The sequence below is a fragment of the Lissotriton vulgaris genome, chromosome 11, assembly GCF_964263255.1.
Source record: "Lissotriton vulgaris chromosome 11, aLisVul1.2, whole genome shotgun sequence".
NCBI lineage: Eukaryota > Metazoa > Chordata > Amphibia > Caudata > Salamandridae > Lissotriton > Lissotriton vulgaris.
Genome location: NC_141699.1, coordinates 546,854,101 through 546,875,740, shown reverse-complemented (window position 1 = coordinate 546,875,740; position 21,640 = coordinate 546,854,101). Strand labels below are relative to the sequence as shown.

Below are 21,640 nucleotides of genomic sequence, written 5' to 3'. Positions count from 1 at the left end.
TTATTTGGATCGCATTAGAGATCTGAGGCTGGACGATCAGCTCTTCGTGGGCTATGTTGGAAAGATGAAAGGCAAGACAGTGCACAAGAGGACTCTCTCCAGGTGGATTATCTTGTTCATCAAGATTTGCTACGCCCTGGCCAAGAAGGATCCTCCTGAAGGTATCAGAGCTCATTCCACCAGAGCTAAATCTACTTCTTCTGCTTTGGCTAGAGGTGTTCCTGTTCTTAATATCTGTAAAGCAGCAACTTGGGACTCCCTACACAATTTTGCAAAGCATTACTGCTTGGACTCTGAGGTTAGGAGGGATGGCCATTTTGCTTGCTCTGTTTTGAAGAATTTTTGGGTCTAGTCAGGTGGACACCCTCCTCCGGTAGAGGTACGGCTTTGAGAGTCTATTCAAAAGGTGAGGAATCCACAGGCAGAAGTATCCATCAGAAGAACAAGTTACTTACCTTCGGTAAAGCTTTTTCTGGTGGATACAATATCTCCCTGTGGATTCCTCCGGCTCCCACCCGCCTCCCCGTTGTCCACCTGTATCTACCACATTTTTTTTTTAATCATGTTTATATCTTAATAATGAGAAATGCTTTTCCTTTGCTATTTCGCTTTACTTTTATTGATTATGCATTTGTGATTTGGCATATGAGCATATATTTGATATGCCATATGTATATTTGAAAATGTGTTGGTCCGCCCGTTTGCCTTGGTGGCATGGAAAAAATGGGTGGAACTGACGTCAGCACGCCAACGAGGTCCTTTTGTGGCTCCGATGACGTCATACGGTGCAGCTGGCGGAGCCTGTCCATTGTGACGTCCTCGTCGGCGTGGGATAGCTAGGAAAGAATTCTCCCGCGAAATGTTGGTGCAGCGGGTATTCAAAAGGTGAGGAATCCACAGGCAGATATTGTATCCACCAGAAAAAGCGTTACCGAAGGGAAGTAACCTTTTCTTATGTGCCTATCGAAGTATATTTAATGATGTCTTGCAAAGATTATCCAACCTCTGTATATTCTCACTGAATGTGTGACGTCTCGCCTACTTCCAGGCCCCATAAGTGAAAGATTTTGATACTGTGTGTTTGTTGCAATGGGATGTTTAAAGGGTCATGTCACTTTCAAAATATGGCACTTTTGAGCTTGTGCCTACAAATGAGATTTAAAAGCAATCAGGCCTCAAAATGAGCTACAAAGAACCACAGTTTCTCCTCCACAGGTTCTTCCTATCCCTCTTCTCTTCCATAGCAGTGTCTCACATCTCTATTGGTTGCCCGCCAGCACAGATCAGCATTTCTCAATGTTCTCTGTTAATTTCCTTTCAGATTCGATGTCAAGAACAAGGACTCCACTCTCGGGGCCAAAAGTGATGGAGCCTGCGCAGTGATCCATGTGCCCTGATCCAGCTGGCCATGCACCCTCAACCAGTAACTGCAGTGACCCTGTGTCTGGAGTCACCAAATGCCCTGGCCCAGTGCCTGGAATGCCAGATGACATGAATCAGTGTCTAGGGGATACCGCATGACCTGGTTGAAAAGCTGCAGCGATGCTTCATGATGTTTCAGTGGCTCGAGGTATTCTGCCCTGATTTGCGGATGGAGTTGGCATGTACCCGTGTCCAGTTCTTGAATTGCCTTGTGGCCTAGCCAGTACCTAAAATGGCCATGAGCCATCGTCCAGTGGCTGCACCGAACCTGTGCTTCTGGACTAGTGTTGGAGTATTGACATGCCTGGACTACATTTCCCAAGGACAGAGGTTCCATGTCCCTGTAGGATAAGGCTGCCGGGTCCCAAAGACCCCTAATTTGATGCCTGAAGCTGAACTGTACCACAGAACCCCAAAAAACATCCTGTCTAGTCTTACTGGAGGGACGTTCTCACAGTGTCCTTCGCACACATGCCCCAACTGTGGCGGCAAGTTGCAGTGGCCCATAACAGTTTGGGGGTACAGCAGAGACTGGTTCAGTGCAATTTGCTCTGCGTTGTGCTTACAGAAGTTGAAGGGCAGGTCTGTTTGTACGACCAAACATATTGTTCCACTACATACTCAGCAGTCTGTGATCTGTATTAAACTTAAAACTGCTTTGAATTAATGTCTGTTTAAACACAAACTAAGACACTGGGGAAGGCGACGAGTTGATACAAAAGTTACAAGGAGTGTCTTTAGGAGTCGGGAAGTTCCCTTGAATTACTGACTTTAAAATCAGTGCCTTATTCATGAGTTGTTTTCCTTTGTATTGTCTTATTTATGGTTGCTTCCAAGGTGATCCTGTTGTCACCAGGTACTTCTCTCTGCTCTCTGATTTGTGTGTGATGTGGCAGGACCCAACGCCAGTTTCACATATGGCAGGTGGTGTATCTGGGTGACTGCTGTCTATGTGCCTTTGCCTGCTGCCCAGGATCATTGTGATGTCACAGAGGGCCATGCCTGCTGCACGTGGTAGCTGTGGGCTTACTGGGTGTTTGAGCCTGCCCTGTGGATAACCATGATATCTCAGTCTGTAAATGCCTGCGACAGACATTGGTGGTGAGGTCTCTGGGTATGGTTATCTGTTCCTGATGCATATGGTACACGTGATGCCACTGGCTGCTATAGTTGTTGTTGGGGCCCAAACCTTCCATACAGGGAAGTTGTAAAGTCATTGGGTGCCTTCGCCTGCTATTGAGGGTCCTTTTGATCTTTCTGGATGCACATGCTTGCTGCAGAGGCTGTTAGTGGTCTATCTGGAAGTACCTCTGATGCACATGCTTAGGAAAACATTAGGTACTGGAGTCTCATGTGCATCCTCCTGCTTCGAGTAAGTGGGTGCCTCCTCCTGGTGGTGCATGCAAGGTGACCAGGGTGCTAGAGATGTCATTGGGTGCTCACGATAAGAACTGATGTGCTCGATGTCCGCGAGGCTTGTACCTGAAGCTTAGGATTTATGTGATGTCAGTCTGTGCCCATTCCTTTTGCCTCAGATGCTTGTGATGTTACTGGGTGCGTGACGCATGTGTCAATGTGCAGCGTGCATTGGCGATGTCCAAAGTGGTCGGTGGTTGGTGCAGTGTATACTGGACATCCGCCAGGGCGCCTGCTGCTTAGAGAGCCAGTGAAGTTGAGGTACAGAGGAGGTAGACCCATGCAGATCTGGTCTGTCCACCTCTGCTAACAGTTTGGTTGCTGGGAGCTACAGTGGACCTGGGTGACCTTATTCATCTGTCAGGCTCCACTCACAATACAAACGAGCTCTTTTCCCAGGACACTGCAATAAAAGAAGCAACGACATAAACATTCAAAACAGTTATTCCACCTTTTCCTTTGTTTTTCGAAACTAGACAGCATTATTTGATTATATAGATTACTGTAATTGAGTCGGTAGCATCCATCTTTCATCCTGCATTACAGCATTCGTGTTTTCTTTACAAAATTGACCTGGTAGATAATTGCAACTGTTCATTTCAAGGAATAAAACACCTGGGATGGTGTGCATGGCCTTACTGCAAGGACTGCTTCAAAACATAATTCAGCTAGGATGGTACAATCGTCTAGCTATTTCTCATTTGATTTTTCTCAACACTTTTGGTAATGGTTTTCTCATTGGTATGTAAACTGTATGTTCTCAGAGATACTGTTGACATTTTGTGCATGGTATAATTTAAGCAATACACTGTTTTTCTTAAGTACAAAATGTTTTTTGGGCTACATAAATCGCCTTAATTCACAGATAGCGGCTTAGCTCATGTGCTACATATCATTTAAAAGTTGGAATCTTGGATGCAACAGAAAATATAATTTTTACATGGAACAAAAGTCTTTGTATTAATTTACCTCTAAAAGTCCATCATTTTAATGGTGTGGTCTACACAGTCCTATTGGTAACGTTTGCTGTATTCTGGAAGTGTGATGGCACAGAGCGCGCTGGCAAAGTCAAATGCTTCAATACTGAAGGAAATTCATTCCAGGTCTTATTCTAGTGGTAGTCGCACTCTGCACCAATATATCCCAAAATAATAACATCCTTAGACTTTGATCCATTTGTGTAAGATATTAACAACAAATGCTTCAGGTGACATTAGAATTCAGATCTATATAACATGTTTATTCTTTCTATGTCACATGGGGATATTTGTATAGACACTCGCATGTAGCTTGTTGTTGGCTACCCATCGGCAACCTGTCACAGTTTTATATCCACCAGTAAACTGTTTATCCTGAAAATGTCCAAGGCAAAAATGATACCCTATGTCAACAGTATTCTCCTTGAAAAGACAACATCGCCACCAACGAGAAAACTTTTAGGAAACAGGTAAAAATGTATCTATATGAGCAATAGACAGACCCTATTAACTCTTAAATTGAAATCTACTATGAAGTGCTGTCTATGGATTCAGCTACAACCACCTTTTTACCAATTTCACACACGCTATTTAGTTTTATAGACAAAATAATAACTGTGATTAGGTACCATCTTGAATATCATTAATGCTGGATGAGGGTGGTTGCTAGACATGAAAACATTACACACAGCACCAATTAGACATTTGTAAATGTATTAACATAAATTCTGTAAATAAATAATGCTAAATATTCTTCATGGCTAAAGGTGAAATAACCGTACCTGATATGTATACAATCCATTCACATGCTTGTGACATGAGATTTCCAAGTGGAAGCTGCAGCAGCAGGTCCTCCACTCAGCACCTTGGTGAGGGCCTTCCAACAAAGGCTTTACTCCCACACATTTTCTATCTCCTCTACAGACGTTAGCTTAGAGCTATTGCTACACATGCATTCAGGCCACAGAGACCTGGCAACACACAAAAAAAGAAAAAAGACCAGAACTGCATTTGCGTCTTCTCATTAAGATGTTGCTCAAACTCAAGGAATGTTTAGGATTCAGATGTTTTTTTTTTTTTTTTTTTGTTTTTTTTATAAATTTATTGAGCGCGATTGCTGCCCGGGGGCGTCCAAGCGCTGAGTTGTGCTGAGGCGGAGTGACCAAGAACGGAAGAATTAAGACACGAAGGATTTAGCGAACAGTAGTGTCTTCAAGTTTTTCCGGAATGAAAGCAGATTTGGATTAGATCGGAGTGAGAGGGGAAGGGCGTTCCAGAGTTTGGCAGTGTTTAGAGAGAACAGCCTGCCACCCGACCTGGCTCTCTTCACTCTGGGAACAACAGCAAGGAAGGCTTCCATCGACCTAAGATTCCTGTTTGGGTGATAGGGGATGACAAGGTCGTTGTTAATGGGTGGGCCTGTTTTCCAAAAGGCGTGATGTGCCATGCATAACGCCTTGAATGCTACTCTCTGCCTCACTGGCAGCCAGTGGAGACTCTTCAGGGCAGGTCTGGCTGATTGGGATCGTGGAATCTGTAGCAGGGTGCGTGCTGCACAGTTTTGCACGATCTGTAATTTCCGGAGGGTCATTTCGGGAGCCCCAACATACAGGGCATTGTTCGAGTCCAGACGAGACTGAATGAGGCCTTGTACCGCCACCTTTCTAGCTTCTAACGGTAGAAGTGGAAGGATCTTTCCAAGAATTCTTAGTAGGCCAAAGCATGTGGCGGACAACTTCGTGGCCTGGGTGGTAAACGAGAGTTTGTTATCCAGCCACACTCCTAGGCTCTTAACACTTTCCTTGGGGGTGGGAGGGAGACCCAGAGTACAGGGCCATAGAGAGGTGAAAGGTACTGGGGAGGTTGGGCCTAGGAGCATTAGCTCCGTCTTGTCCCCATTCAGTTTTAGGGAGGAGGAGGTCATCCATCCCTTGACATCCTCTAAGCATTTTAGTAGATCTGCCGGGCATTGCCTGTTATTACCAGCGGCCAATGAGACCACTAGTTGCGTGTCGTCGGCGTATGACACAATTTTGATGCCATACGGTTCGACGACACCCGCCAGCGGCCTCATGTATACGTTGAACAGCACAGGGCTCAGGGAAGAGCCCTGTGGTACTCCGCAGCTGAGGGTTTTCCTAGAGGACATTGTCTCGCCATCAAAGATCCGAAAGGATCTCTCAGACAGGAAAGACTCAAACCACCTTAGCGCGTCGCCAGATACTCCGATGTCATGGAGACGGTTCAGCAAGGTGTTATGGCTGACCGTATCGAATGCGGCACTTAGATCAAGGAGGATCACTGCCACTGATCCTCCCTGATCCAGTACCCTTCGAGATTCTTCTGTGACTGCTAGCAAGGCGGTTTCAGTACCGTGCTTCGGTCTGAAGCCTGTCTGCGATGTGTGTAGCAGAGAATGGTTCCCTAGGAACTGAACGAGTTGGGCATTTATAAACTTCTCCAGAACCTTGCTGACCCAAGGAAGAAGTGAGATGGGGCGGTAACTAGCATGATCATCGGGATCTAGGCTAGGTTTTTTTAGCAGCGCCCGCACCATGGCTTGCTTCCATGTCGTGGGGACTACGCATGCAGAGATGGACGAGTTGAGAAGTTCCAGCATTATTGGCAAGGTGGTTTTAGATGCCTGCAGCAGGACATCTGGAGGGGCAGGGTCACATGGGGAGCCTGATTTAACTTGGCGTGCCACCTTGTCTAAGGTGTCGAGATCCAAAAGAGGGAAGTGCTCAAGGGAGGGCTGCTCGGGGTGAAGGTGCGATCTAGGAAGAGGTGAGGCAGTCGCGTCCCGGTTTGTGGCTACTGTTGGGAATGTAGAGTAGATTTTTACGACTTTATCATGGAAAAAGTTTGCAAGCTCATTACATTGGTCCTGGGTTTTATTAGGCGGGGTTGCCGTATTGGGGCTGGTGCATAGCTTTATTATACTAAAGATTTCCTTCGGCTTAGATTTAGCTTCAAGAATTTTATCTGAGTAGTAGGTTGCCTGGGCGAGCCTAATTCCTTTTTTGTAAGCTTTAATCGCCTCTTTGTAGGCGGCCTTTTTGTCTGGAAGGAAATCTAGTCGCCAGGCTCTCTCTTGTTGCCTGCAACGGCGTTTTAGTTCCCTCAGGGAGTCGGAGAACCAGGGTGCAGATTTGTGTATTTTCTTTGAGGAAGATCTGCGAAGAGGGAGGATCGGATCCAATGAATTTGTAATCCAGTCTACAAAATTTCTATTTGCCACATTAGGGTCTGGGCAGGATAGTGGACGAGTAGCGTCCAGATTGTGTGACCATGCATCCAAGGGGAGCTTTTTCCAATTTCTTCTAGTAGTGGCTTGGGGTGGTAACTGGGGGACTTTTTGTGTGGTCCAAGTAAACGGGACCAGAAAGTGGTCTGACCATGGGATGGGGATAGGTAGGTCGGCCGTCAGACCCGGGCAGTTGCTGAATATGGGGTCCAGTAAATTGCCCTTTTCGTGAGTTGGAGCTAACACCAGCTGGGACATTTGAAGAGCTCCAAGGTCCTCTATTAGTTCTTTAGCGAATTGGTCTGAGGGGGAGTTGAAGTGGAAATTAAGGTCCCCTAGGACCGTGTGGTTGGCCGAAGCCATAATTCTTTCTGCTATAATCTCTGGAAGAGATCTGTGGAACATTTTTGGTTGTTCTGGGGGGCGATAAATCAGGGTGCCGGAAAAAGAGCTATTAGCATTCATCTCAATGCAGAATGCTATGCTCTCACACTCAGGAATGGTTTCTGTTGAGGTGCGGCATTGGTACTGGGTCTTCAATATGATCGCCAGACCTCCCCCTCTCCCTTCCGATCTGTCTAACCGGACAATATGATACCCTGTAGGTAGAGCTGATACTACGTCTGGCTCAGAGTGCACAGTAAGCCACGTCTCCGTCAGGAAAAGTGCGTCTGGTTTTTGTTCCTCTAGCAGCATAGCAATCTGCGTGCTATGCTTGGGTAGGGAGCGGCAATTTAGGGCAAACATGCGGTATGTTTGTGCTAAAATAGACGTAGAGGGGTGGCCGAAGGAATACATATAGAACAGGCATTGAGTAGGAAGCTCTGTAGGGGCGTAGATATGGGTACAGTGAGCACCAACTCCACTACCTATGCTACGAAGGGCCGCCGAGGAATAAGTCCTGACCAGAAGAGTGTGGGGATCAGGGTTTATGGCCCCTGGCCCCGTCTGGTCGCGGACGGGCGCAGACGGGCTTGCCTTAGGCGCGCCTTCGGCGCGCAAACGTCGCGCCCGCTGCACTCGTCCGCTGCGCTTCCGACCGAGACACATGATATATAGCGGTTCTGCTAATGAACAGTTATGTCCTGACACAAGCTGCAGCTCATGTGTTGTTTCCAGAATTTATCTTACTATAATACTAAAATTAGTACTAAAAGTAAGGGACCATTGGAAGTTAAAGTATTTTTGTACTGCACATCAATCCCAAAATTGCTTGAAAGACCAGAGCAGAGCAGGAGAAGGCAGTCCTGCTCCCCAAATGCTTCATAAGGCAGCACCACTTCCCAAATCACTGCAGAGAGATGCACCACTCGCACGTGCAGCAGAAAGCTGGCCCACTCACAGAATAACAATCTGCTCACAAGATCACACAAGAGAGTTCTACTCACCAGATAACACAAGACAACCTCCACTGAGCAAACACCATTAAAGAGCCCTAGATACCAGTTAACACAATAGAGTTGCCCCACTCATCAAATAATACAAAAGACTGGTCCCACACACCACATATCACTTCAAAGGAGCCTGCTCACCAATTACCACAAGAGTACACCATTGTTCAACAAATCACACCTGGCAGCTGCAGAGCTCACCAAAAACCAACCCAAAGCCGAAGCGCTCACAAATGCCACGAGGACCGCGTCATGCTCTAGATATCATTGCATTCCTTGCCATATTAAACCAGAATAGCACTGTTCACCAAATAACACCATAAAGCAGCACTGCTCACTAAATAACACTAAAGTGCAGGACCGCTCACAGTGCATGGCCTTCATGCAGTAGTACTTGCTAAAGCAGACTTGTGCATCAAAGATCAGTGAATCACACCCTAGAGCAGAAGCTGAACAAATCACAGAAGAGAGGCAGGCCATCTCATCAAGTCACGTGCAATAGCAGCACCACTCATAAAATCACAGTCCCGGTTACCCTTGCCAAGTGACACACACAGCAACACCAGTGACTAACCGCACAACTGACCAAAAACCCTAAGAGACCAGCACTGTTAGCCAACTGGTACAGGAAGAGCAATGCTCCCCAAATCACAAAAAAGAAGCACAGCAAACCAGATCTCATCGGAAAGCCTAATTGTTGACACACCAGACTAGAAAAAAACATCAAAACAACAAACAAGTCATATGAGAGCAGCTCCACTGACAGAAATATCAGAGCCACACTGTTCAGAAAATCACATGAGAAAGTACCCCAAGGCACTAAAACTAGTGGTTGAAAAGTATATCAGCCTGGCACTGCAATCCAGTGATGGGTTTTGTTCAGTCGAGGTGACTGATTCTATATTCTTGTGCCATTTCTTTTTGGTGGATGTCTAGCTTTAACATGGTTATCACATTGGAGAAAGCTCTCATCTTTAAATGTTTTTCCATCTTTGCCTAAGATGAACCTTACTGAGCAGACAATGGAACTTCCAGAAAATAAAAACCCAGTGCATTCTGGGGGGTATATCCCATTAAAAACTTTATGCTGATATATACGTAAAGTGGTGAAAAGGCTCAGATATAATAATGTTGTCTTGTATTGCACTACAAATCTTTTAAATTCACTGCGTTGCTTGAAATAAACGCGTTTACCTAATTTCATTAAGGTTAATTGTTTTTCCTGCTTGACACATGGGCCCAGGGAAGGTGGAAGCACAGATGCACCTATGCAAATTCATGCGAAAACTGGAACTTTTTCACTGTTTTAGACATATACTGTACCAGGCAAAATGGACAACTTTTCAATCGTTGCCTAGGCATGAGTGATGATGGGAACCCTTACTGACTCCTGCAGTGATTGTGAATGATTGAATGGGTGCTACTTGTAAAGCACAACAGTTACCTATGAAGTTGTTCTTGTGCTGGAAGACCATCACCCAGATTATAAAGGACAACACCTTACTACTGACATAGCTAGATCTTTACAGAGAGAAGAGCTGTGTTCTTGAGTAGCTTTCTGAATTTTAGGTAAGGTATGGGATGACACAAGGATGGTTGTAATGTGTTCAAGGCCTTAGCAGTGAGATGACTGAAAACTCAACCCACTAATCTCTGTCGCTGTGGATTACTAGTGGTGACCAAATTGGCTGAAGTGGACTGTAGAAAGTGTGGCGGACAGGAACATATAAACCTCTGTTGAAGATAATTGCTAACACTCACAAACATAGGCAAAGAACTTTGAAAAGACTTCTCTTGTCAATAGGCAACCTGTTCAGTTTCTTAAGGTGCTGAGATGCATGGCAGAATTTACTAAGCCTAACAGCCCGCTGCCGTTTGGACTATCTATAAATGCGGGATCTGAGCTTTAGGTAAACCAAGAACTAAGAATTTACAGTAGCCCAGTCTGGATCCAATGGAGGCTTGGGTAACAGTTTTCCGTAACCCTTCTGAAATAAGAGCGAAGATCATTTTCCAACCTTTAAAGAAACCATGTACAGGCAGAACATATTTTTTTGTGTTGTGTGTAATGTTCCACAGTAACGAATATTATAAATCATTCAGCAGTAGTCGATACCCCTAAAGGTTTATTAGCTGCTGTGTCCTGGAAAACATGGGTCCAACAGCTGCAGTGTTCCTGAGGAAGTGGATCTAACAGTTCTTGTGTCTGAGGAAGTGGGTCTTACAGCTGCTGTGCCCCTTAAGAGGTCATCTAATAGCTGCTGTGTCCTAGAGGATGTGGGTTTAACCACTGTTGTGTCTCAAAGAAGGTGGGTTTAACAGCCGTTGTGTCCCTGAAAAAGAGGGTTTAACACCTGTGTCTATGAGGATAGGTTCTCAAAAGGGACTGACTGTTGCGGACTCTGAAGTGACACTTTCCAGATTTTGTATGATGAAATAGTGGTACCGAAAATTGTAAGACAATACTTCCCTCTGTCACATATTGTGTAAATATCTCTTTTGACTGCAAGTTTTTCGACTGTGTTTTGGTTGGAAATTGATAGTCCCTCTTTGATTTCAATGCACAAGCGCTTTAAAAAGGGCAAACAAACTTTTGTAAAAACTAAGTGAACGAGGCCCACAGAGAGCCGAAATAGGTTTTCTGTATCGATAAATATAAAGAACACCAATTTCGCCGGAGTATGTACTTTTGGCATGACGGTTTTGTTGTGCATGGGTTGTGAAAATTTACACAGGGGCTCGCACCCATTTGCACTGCACCAATCCTTACAGGGCACTTGTATAGCTGTGAGACAGTGTGTGTGTGTATATATGTGTTTGTGTGTGTGTATATATATATATATATATATATATAATGTGTGTGTATATATATATATATATATATATATATATATATATATATATATATATATATATATATATCAAAGGTTAAATGGACTCTATGGTTATTCCAAGTAATTATAACTCGTTCCTTAAAGTAACTGTAACTTGCAATCCCACTATGCATAGTGTTATCAATTATGACTTCAAATGTTGCAATGATGTTATCAAGATTGTCATAAAATATGTCATCAGTGATGTAAAATCGGAGTTATTTAGCAGTGCATTGCAAGGGTTAGAGTTAAAGTTAGTTTCGGGCATGAGTTATAGTTACTTGAGATAACTATAAATGGTGAATTTTTATGTTGTTGTTTGTTTAAAATGATATGTTTTAACTAACATTTTTACTCAACTTTAACGTCTTTTTAACCTTTATTTTTTTCAGATAATTTCCAAGGATATCTTTTTAATGTAAACTAAGATATTATCACAATACCTAACTATAACATCACTTTAACCTTTGGTTTTTCCGTGCAGTACTATTTTTTCTTTAAAAAAAGTAAGATGTCTATTGCCGTGCACGGTGTTGGGTTCTGAGCATGGCCTGTGGCGAAGGCCTGCACCCAAGCCCCCCACGTGAACCCACCAAACTGCAAGCACCCCCGCCACACACAGCTGTTATTGTCATGTAACAATATAACGTGTGTAATCTTAAGTAAGGCAGATCTACTGGCTTTGTCAAAGGGTCATAATAGCAAAATATAAAAAAAGCAGTGGGCCTATTGGCCTAATCAAATGGTCAGCCCATCAAGATGTAAAGTGGGCCTAATGGTTTTGAGAAAAAGTTGCCAATAACTATAATCAAATGTGTATTTCATACATTCACACATTGTAATGTTTAATAATAGGGATTGTCACAAAATATTTTCAATAAAGCATTATTTAAAAGAAAACATAAAAAATGTCTGAGTTTTTTTTGAAAAACATTTCAGGCCACAAAGTCCAGCAATAGAACCAACCACAATGGGTCCCTGCAGTCCAGCTGAAGAGCATACTACTCCAGCTTCGAGTGCCTTAAAAAACATATGGTAAGCTCTCCTGGGGTCATGAATGTAATGACCCTGGAGACTTTCTGTGTTTTTCTTTTAATGCTGCTGGGGGCTGCAGTGCTCCTTGCAGCCCTTCATATTATTATAAAAAATGCTTAAGGGTGCTCCTGCTCCTTCTAGGTCAGAAAAAATACCTCACGTGCAACACATTCAAATATATTGTTACATAAAAATGACTAAAAGTTTAGTTAGTTGATCATTTTAGTTTCTTTCAAATCATTAGATTCAGAGGATCCTCCCACTCATTTATTGTTTTTAAAACAAAGTTTGGGTGTCCCAGTCCCACCTGGAGCACTCAAATGTTGTATTTTTTATACTTTAGGGCCCTAAGCCCACCTGCATGCCCTGTCTCCTCAGCGAGCACCTGGCGGGAGCAGACCATTTACTTTTTTTTACCATGGGTGCCCACCTGTGGCATACACATCTTTTGTTTTTTTTTTAAAGATGGGGGCTGCGGGTAGAGCCCCAAGACCTCTGCTGGCTTCTCAGCCAGCACTCATCGTGGGTTCGGTGGGAGCTGGCAGTCACTTTGCTTCTGCCCAGGTGGGAGTAGCATTTTGCTGTGCTCCTGTCGGGCGAGAGCAAAGTTGCATGGGCAAGGAATATAGTTTACATGGGATGAGTCTCAGGACACTGCTTAGATTGGGCCATGTGGATGGGGTCTCCACTGCCATTCTTTGGCTTGGGGAGGGGGCCCGATGCCCACTCCCTCCCCACCTACAAAAAAATGTCTCTGGAGGAGGGGATCCCTGGGCTCCCTGAGGCACGTGAAGGTGGGCCTCACGGCCTCATCCCAATAATTACTGATTCGCCCTGGAGGACGGGGTCTCTGGGGCCTTACATGGGCTCAAGGAGGGAGGCAGATGCCCCATTCTCCAAAATATAATTTTGACTCCGGGATGGGGTCCCAGGCCCTTTGTAAGGTTTGGAGAGGGGAGCCTTATGGCCCCCTCTGCATTCATTGGCCCTGGGGGATGAGGCCTCCAGACATCTCGGGAAAAAGAAAATTGCACTAACCACCTAAACCAGGCTTTGGCACACCCTGCGGAGCTTACTTTTGAAAAGGGCGGAAGCCTGGCCATTTTTTATTAGCTACGCAGATCCTCTGTGATCCAATAAAAATAATTACTTTTTGGCCCACGTGTTATATTTGGCCCCTCCCCACCAGGCCACGGGTGGCATGGTATCCCTACCCTGCCCCTATTTGTTTCTTATAACCTTTTTGTAGGACAGGGCACTAAATCCAGGGTCCTAAAATGGCTGCCGTCCCATCTTTGTTAATGAGGTGTCGGTCAATCAGATCATATCTTTTGATCTGTTAGGTCCTGGGATCCTCCACTGCGTGAAATATTCAAATATTTTAACCTTAATTTCTTAACACCTAATGAATGGATTTACATCAAATCACAAAACGCAGGCTTTCTGGATCAAGAGCTAGCTTTCTGCCAAATGTATTGTAATTGCATTTATGTAGCGCTTTCTACCCTTGATGAGGCGTCAAATCGCTTTTCGGCGAGTAGCACGCTACTCAGAACCCATAAAGGATTAGTAGTGAATTAATATAGTGAAATATGAAAGTAATATGAGTGGTGAATATGTTAGTCAGTTATTTGGATTGAGAAGGATGGTGGAGAGATAGAAGAGGGAAAAGGGTTTGCATTTATATAGGACTTGCTACCCCTGATGAGGTGTTGAAGCACTTTATCGGCGAGTAGCACGCTACTCTGGAACCCATAAAGGATTATGTATGAAGCTAATGGGCAAAAAAGCCTCAGAACCACCGTCACCAGGATCAAGCCTGAACGTGGCGATTATAGCCCAAGTATCCCAGACTCGTTGCTGCAGAGGAAAAGCCTTGAATTTTACTGTGACCAATATTGCCTCAATGAACGAAAGTCTCTATGAAGGAATTAGGTGTAACTTAAACTCGTTTATGGTAAACCCCAAGATGTTAAGAGATCCACCATCATCCATAGGGATCCATAACTGCTAGCGGCTACCCTGATTTCAGCACGTAATCATAGAGATACAGGAACTTCATACCTGTGAGGATGGTCAATGACCATTGCCATCACTTTTAAAACACCCGAGTAGTGGAGGTGAGACCAAAGTGGGACACAGCAAACTGACTATTTTCTTGGCTAACCTGGAACCCCCATAACTCCTGGACTGCTGGAACGGTATATGAAAATACATACTTTGCATTATCATACATGTCATGGATCTCCATGACTAAAGAGGCCCTGTGGTCCTCTGGAAGAGCCAGCAAGGTCTCACTGACCAAACCCCATAGGGCAAGTGTATGATGTCCAAACAGACAGACTGTGTTTACAGATGTTAGTCCCAGGCAGAAGCAAACATTTATTTACCAAAGTCATCAAGCCTTTTGGATTCTCTAACTGGGGGATTTGACAGAAATGAAATAGAATTCACTTAATTTGTTAAAGTCTGAACAATGTGTCTTACCAGAGTGGGGTGCTTGGTGAGAAAATATGGGTGAATGGGTGCAGTTCTAGGCCACCTGGCCACAAGCTGGCTTAGAGGTGGGCAAAAACATGATTTCGACTAGTAGCCATCAATATATCTGTGACGGCGTCATGAATTGAACAAAGGGCTCCGACATTTCCACCCAAAAATTCATCTTAATCCGAATGGAGAACTGCTTCAATTCTAGTAACTCAACTGCCATTAGAACTTTCACCAGGTGGGGGTCCATATGGTGAGTCAAGCTCAGCTTCAGGGGAGGTGCAAGTTCATTAATGTTTCGTACATCAAGGTACAAGGCATCATTTGTACAATGAGTGGTGAGCAAGTCATCCCTCTCACCAACATCAGCAGTATCCAGGGGTGCACCCTTTTTTTTCTAGCACAGGATCACAGTCGGAATCAAAAAGAAAAAACATTTGCAATGCAATCGGTCTCGCCTTTGGGACCTTATATGTATTTCGCTACGCAGCACATTAGCCTGGATGCTGAAACATCTACTGGAGGGAACGTAAGCACCAAAATGCGTGACACGCCATGTAGGGGAACACATGGAGAGAAATATTACTTTCAGCGGGAAATGGTGTTGTCCAAAGCTCTGTTTTTAATATAAAATCAGAGCCTTTGGTGGTCACATCACTGAAAATACAAGATTTGAAAAAAATATTGTCTGAGTTCTCGGGGAAGATCATTTCTACGGACTGGAATCTAGAGAATGCTAAAGTGATTCTGCTATTTTACCGACCTCTGCTGGTCGTTTTCTATGAAGAAAGTTAAATAGAGGCAGTTGACCAAAAAAAAAGTCCCTAAGCGGAAGGTGACAAGTCCTAGGGTAAGATCTCCAGAGCTCACAAAGTACATACACATATAAGTAGTATATACAAGAGGTCTTGAATGCTCAACCTAAAAATGGAGCCTCTGCTTATATTTGCGTCGTATTAAGGCATCAAATGAGAGTCGGGCTTCATGACAACAGGGGGCACTTTTGTAATTTCATAGCGTGACATCAGTTGAGCTCAGGCAGTCACTGGTTTAAGTTCTGACATGGGCATTGGCACCAGATCATCAGCTTATACCAATGGTGTTAGCACTGGCATCAGAGTGATGAGGAGCAGTGTAGAACTTAGGTATGAAATGGGAAGGTCTACCAGAGTAGGCACAGCCTAGTAACTGGTCCCACTGAGACCGATGGCATAGAGCAAGGACCCACCAGCGGTAACCTGACTGGAGACCTCTGGCTCGAATCGAAGAGGTGCCCTTGAGAGCAGGAAGTGTACTTAAGACTAGCAGCATGGCTTACTTGAAGTAAGCCTGGGCGAATTTTGCGAATCTCGCGTTCGCGAATTTTGCGGATTTGCGAACTCGCAATCCGCAAAATCCGCGAATTCTCGCGAATTTGCGGATTTTTTTTTTTTGTGTTTGCGCGGGTTTCTGCCAGTTCGCGAGGGTTTTTTACAATGTCGCAAATTGCGAACTTACCTGTCGGGTCGCAAGTTTCGCGAACTTGTTGTTTCTACGTGTCCAGCCTGTTTGGGACACTCTTCTTCATCACTGCCACTCTCTGCCACCACTGCCACTCTCTGACTACTCATGCCACCCTCTGGCCCACCCATGCCACCCTCTGTTTCATCACAGCACCCTCTGGTTGTCCAGTCAGTGTACATTATTGTGGCAACGCAAGCACACCTTCCCTGCCTCAAGTGACCTGAATTAATTTGGGGCTGATTAATGTGTCACAGAATATTTTTTTAGCTGGCACCTGCTTCCTTAGTGCTTCCTGATTAGTGATCTTTTGCACTTGCTAAGTGCTATCATTGTTGCAAAATTAGTTACAACACCTGCCCTGCCCCAACTGACAATAATGAATTAGGGGCTGATTAATGGATTTGAACTTCCAGCCTGGCTCCTGCTTGTCTCCCTTAGCTGTAATTCAGGACCTTTGTGGCATATGTGTAACTATTCTGAGGTTCAGAGCAGGGTCACATAATAGTTTCAACTGGCAACTGAACTCTGGAGGGGCCCCTCAGGAAGCACTACAGGAAATGGCTACTAATGATGAGCCTGAACTTTTGAACCTGGTAAGTAGTTACTTTCAGTTTTGCTAAGATCGTATTTCTGCAATTTTGCACTTATTCGCGGGGTGCGAACTCAGGCGAACAGTGCGAGCAAAATCCGCTGCTCGCGGATTTGCGGATTTTGCGGGAGATTCGCAAATCTCGCGGATTGCGAATTTACAGAAAATCCGCAAAATCCGCGAGCGAAACGGATTTTCCGCCCATGCTTAACTTGAAGGCCTTGATCTGCTAGGGAGAGGGTGATCGGGGACACCAAAACCTGGGGTAATCAGGGCGTGATGGAACCAACTTAGGAACTGGTTCTGCAGCAAGTGACCTCAAGTGAGTGCGACTGAAATCTTGATGTCCTCTCGCCTTCCCTCTGATGTCAGAGTTGCAGAATATGGTTAAGTCCAGCTTCACTTGATGCAGCCTCATTCAAGGAAAGGCTCAAGACATAGCTCTTTACGCAGTAGCTGCCTTCACCTTTCTCTCTCTAACATAACTTTTTATGCAGCAGTGTCTCTCTACCTTTCTTTTCTCTGACTAGACCGTATAGCGCCTGGACACTCCGTTGACTAGCCACGCGCTCTAAAAATCTCTGTACATTAACTTTCTTATGCTTTCGTTTGGACTTCGGCTTACCTAAAGGCATCTAGTGGGAATAGGAGCAGCTGCAGGAAAAGGCCCGGGACCAGGGCTTGGAGTAGGACATGGATGAAGACCGAGACTTTTCTGCGTGGCAATGTACCTAACCTCCTAGTTTTAACCCGCTTTTGGATGTAATAGGGCACATTTGTCACATGACTGAGTCATGGCTGAAGCCCATGCTCCCCTTCAGCGGTCTGTGACAGACATCTGCTTCCTGAAATCACAGCACAGCTTGATCCTGTCATAATTGGTAGGAACATCATTCCCAATCACACTATTCACAAAGTTGTTTGGAGTCATTGAAACACTGGCAAGGTTGGAGAGCAATCACTGGATCTGCTTCAGAAGACATAGAGGGAAAGAAACTGACGTCAGCATGCAGGAGTGGCGCTTATAAGAGACTCTCTTCCATTACTTATGGGATGGGATGGTGTCAGCTTGGAGCAGCACGATACTGGGCCACTGCTGGAAAAGGCTCTGGATTGAGTCTCGCCAATGGGGGATATTCTGAGGGAGGAATCTGTGGTTAGAAGTATGCATCAGAAATATCATTTTGGGGGTACATTTGATAGTAAATGGATTTCCAGGCAGTAATGCAATTAACACTGCAGGCAATGCATTAACCACTGGCGGTATTGGATCGAGTGAAGAAGGCCCATAATACACATGATAGCACAGGAAGAACATAGTAGGCACAAGTACAACCAGTGGCCTTGCCAAACACATATACAGTATGTCACATACAGGAATTGATCACTAGACAATATTTGTTTTCCTTTCTGTGCTGCGGGTAATTGACGAGTGGCACAAGTGCTATTCGCACACTGTTTCTTTAATGAGGTCCCAGGCCTCTTCTAAGGCTTCCACTAATCTTGCTGCAGCATACTAAAAAGCACCCTTAAAATAACACTCTAACATAAGTAGCCAGCATTACAAGTGCCCAGGCAATAAAGTAACATGATATTAATCAGTTCATGAAAACTTTATTTCAGTCAATAAAAATATGATCTAAAAAGTACAAGCAGATACATACAATAATTTATAAAATTACATCAGAGCATACAAGCATCAAATTTAGAGCGCTATAAGAAAATCATTATAAACATAATTGGCATACATGAGTAACTCTATACATATTTTAAAAGAACAACAGTCTAGGGGAGTGTTACTAGGCAGGAGACATAATTTTAGTTTCGTAAGTGCATAGAGCAAAATAAATAAATAAATAAGTTAGATGAAAAGAGATTCGTAAAAGGGATGACCCATAACTATAAAACAATAAAATGAGCCATGGAGGAAGGTTATACCAGGTTATGATGTTATTATTTTTGATTCCCTAGGAAGAGGTCCAGTGTGTCTTTGGTTGATTTCAAAAAGACCCTTCTGGTACACCACATAGAAAATAGGAATCCTGCAACTGAGTAGACAATTGGGATACTGAGGTCATGCTTCAGAATCCTAAACACCTCAAAACAATGGCTATTTCCAAGGTTCCTACAAATCTGCACCAACCAACGTTTCCTTGCTTTGTGGTAGCCAGGGCAGCTAAAGAAAACGTGAAATACTGTTTCTTCTGGGTGATCACATGCCGCTTGCAAACCTCTCCATTTGGATGTAAACCAGCGGAGCGGAAGAACCCCATGCCGCTACTGGTTTGATGACATCTAAGGCCATCTCAAAGCGGAAACTATCTTTTATTTCTAAGAAAGCTATGGTTAATTTGCCTATTTGAGAACAACAATGGAGTTGAGCCATTCTGTACTCCTCATAATGGACCTTCATTTGTTTCCTTGATCTTAATGAGCAGGCAGACTCTGGATCAACCCAGCAATCCCCCAGGCCCAAACTGGTTAACAAATGTTTAATATGAGCAAACCAAGGCAATTTAGCAGCACCCTGTGCAATCATTACTTCTAACAGTTCCTCCCTGTATGGAAAAAGTTCGGGAGTAGTCCACAGGCAACACGGGTACAATAGCGGTTTAAGATTAGACACTTCTGCAATCGCCATTAGCCCCGTATCTAATCGGAGCGGGATTAACGGGGTACTCTGTGGTAGTCTAAAAAGCTGTCTGAGATACTGATTCTCCACCTGTGATAGGGTCTCAAGCTTGGAGTGTCCCCATAACTCTGCGCCAGATAGCGCACCACCTCAAACTTGTGCCTTGTGGATTTCTATTGCCGGGCTAACTGCTCTCTTGCTAGACTTGCAGAACACCTTCATGATGCCACCTGTCGATTGCGCTAATTTAAGTGTCGATTTAATAATATGAGCCCCCCAGTCCATAGTTTCTGTGATGGTAATGCCTAGACAAATAAAAGAAGAAACTCTTTTGAGGGGTTTGCTGTTTAGTAAAGGATTAGGGCGTGTACTTTTGGACTGTTAAAACGCCTTCAATGTGGTTTTCTGTAGATTTATTTCTAGTCCTCTTTCCCTACAGAAAACTTCAAATTTATTGAGAACCCTTTGCATCCCCATAGGTGATTGTGGAGCGGGGGTTAGGGCGGGCCGGAATAACAGGCGTGGAGGCCGTATGAAGTGCGCTATGATTAGCGAGAACTTTATTGTTCATACAAAAGAAACTCAGTTCAGAAGGTAAAGCGGTCCGGGTGGAAATCCAGGTGGGGTTGTAGGGACGAGGTTCCGGGAAGATGTCGTCGGGGTGTCCGCTGCTGGGCTGCGGTCGTCTTTCTGTGGTGTAGGTACGGTGAGCCCCTCGGAGGGAAAAGAGAACGAAACAGGGCGATTAGTCCAAGGACAACAAAAATGTCGTAACACTGACACCAGCACCTGGGAGTGAGAGGGGTTGAACTGGACGTGAAGGGGGTGGGGTTGTAGGTAGAGAGGAGGGAAGACGGGTAGCGGGAAGAGAGTGCTTGGGGGGGGGGGGGGGGGGAAGAGTGCGCAATTCCATACAGTGTCGGTGCACGTTTTTACCGTGAGGGTGGTTCGGAGGGCTATTTATACTATGTACACTGCTACAAGGGGAAAACACGGAGAAAGGTAACAAGGTACTCACGTGCCCCGCCGTAACTCTCCTCCGAGTTACGGCCGCTCTCCAGCCACCTCCTGAGGACGCCACCAGTCCTCACACCAAACGTCTTCTTCGTCTGCTTCTTCTTTCCGGTCCTTCGGTTCTTCACTGCTTTCTGCTGCTGGTTCTCCGCGTTCTGCTAACTCCTGCCACGAGTCCGCTGTTGGGAACTCCGAGTCATCCGAGTCGCCAGCTTTTCTACCTTCCAGCCGGTTTCCGGTAGAACAACTTCCGGGGTTAGGGGTGGTCACTTCCGGTCCTTCATTACCGTCCCCGCTTCCGGGGTCACGAAAGGTTGCTTCCGGTCCGCCATGTACCGGTGTTACCGATGGTGCCTGTGGGAAGACAGAGAGAGGAGTAGTTCCGGAGGCATGAGAGTCCATATCGCTCCGCTGTCCCCTTGAGGTAAGGGTCGACCCTTCACATTCCCTTTCCCTAGGAGTGTTTCTTGTAGGGTTTGTGGGTGGCGGATACCGGGAGAGGTAATCCGCATTGCCCTGTTCTAGTCCTTTTCGATGTAATGTTCGGAAGCGAAAGGGTTGGAGGGAAAGGAACCATCGAAGCACCCGATCATTGTGTCCTCTGTTGCGAGCCATCCATTCAAGTGGAGCGTGATCGGTATACAAAAGGAATTCCCGACCCTCAAGGTAGTAACGAAGACTTTCCACCGCCCATTTGATAGCGAGTGCTTCCTTTTCAACAACAGAATAGTTGGTCTCTCTGGGAAAAAGTTTTCTGCTAAGGTACAGAATGGGCTTTTCTGCTCCTTCTGAATCTTTTTGAGACAGAACTGCCCCCAAGCCTTGATCCGACGCGTCGGTTTGTAGAATGAAAGGCTGGGTATAATCAGGACTCATTAATACTGGTTCAGAAGTCAGGGCGTTTTTGAGGAGATTAAAGGCAAGCAGGAGTGTAGGAGACGGTTGTTTGAGGATCTCCTCTGTTTTTGCTGTCTTCTTTAGGAGGTCAGTTAGGGGAGCTGCAACATGTGAAAAGTTGGGGACGAACCTCCTGTAATAACCCAACATACCCAGA

At 45.0% G+C, this 21,640-nt stretch overlaps 1 protein-coding gene and 1 long non-coding RNA gene across 5 annotated transcripts in view; both read left to right on the top strand.

The window, feature by feature from the left end:
* Positions 1-3,789, top strand: part of CHMP7 (charged multivesicular body protein 7) — a 112,585-nt gene extending 108,796 nt beyond the window's left edge. For 3 of the 4 annotated variants that reach the window (XM_086943606.1, XM_086943605.1, XM_086943608.1), the window contains exon 11: positions 1,322-3,789. In XM_086943606.1, the coding sequence (XP_086799732.1) occupies positions 1,322-1,383 (62 nt within the window). In that variant the 3' untranslated portion in view covers positions 1,384-3,789. The remainder of the gene's footprint in view (positions 1-1,321) is intronic. The other variant, XM_086943607.1, reaches the window with a different exon arrangement.
* A 4,360-nt stretch (positions 3,790-8,149) lies between these two features.
* Positions 8,150-9,656, top strand: LOC147683124 (uncharacterized). The gene is made up of 2 exons (XR_015300926.1): positions 8,150-9,433; positions 9,568-9,656. It is a non-coding gene; the product is annotated as an uncharacterized LOC147683124 (long non-coding RNA).
* The last annotated feature ends 11,984 nt before the right edge of the window (positions 9,657-21,640 follow it).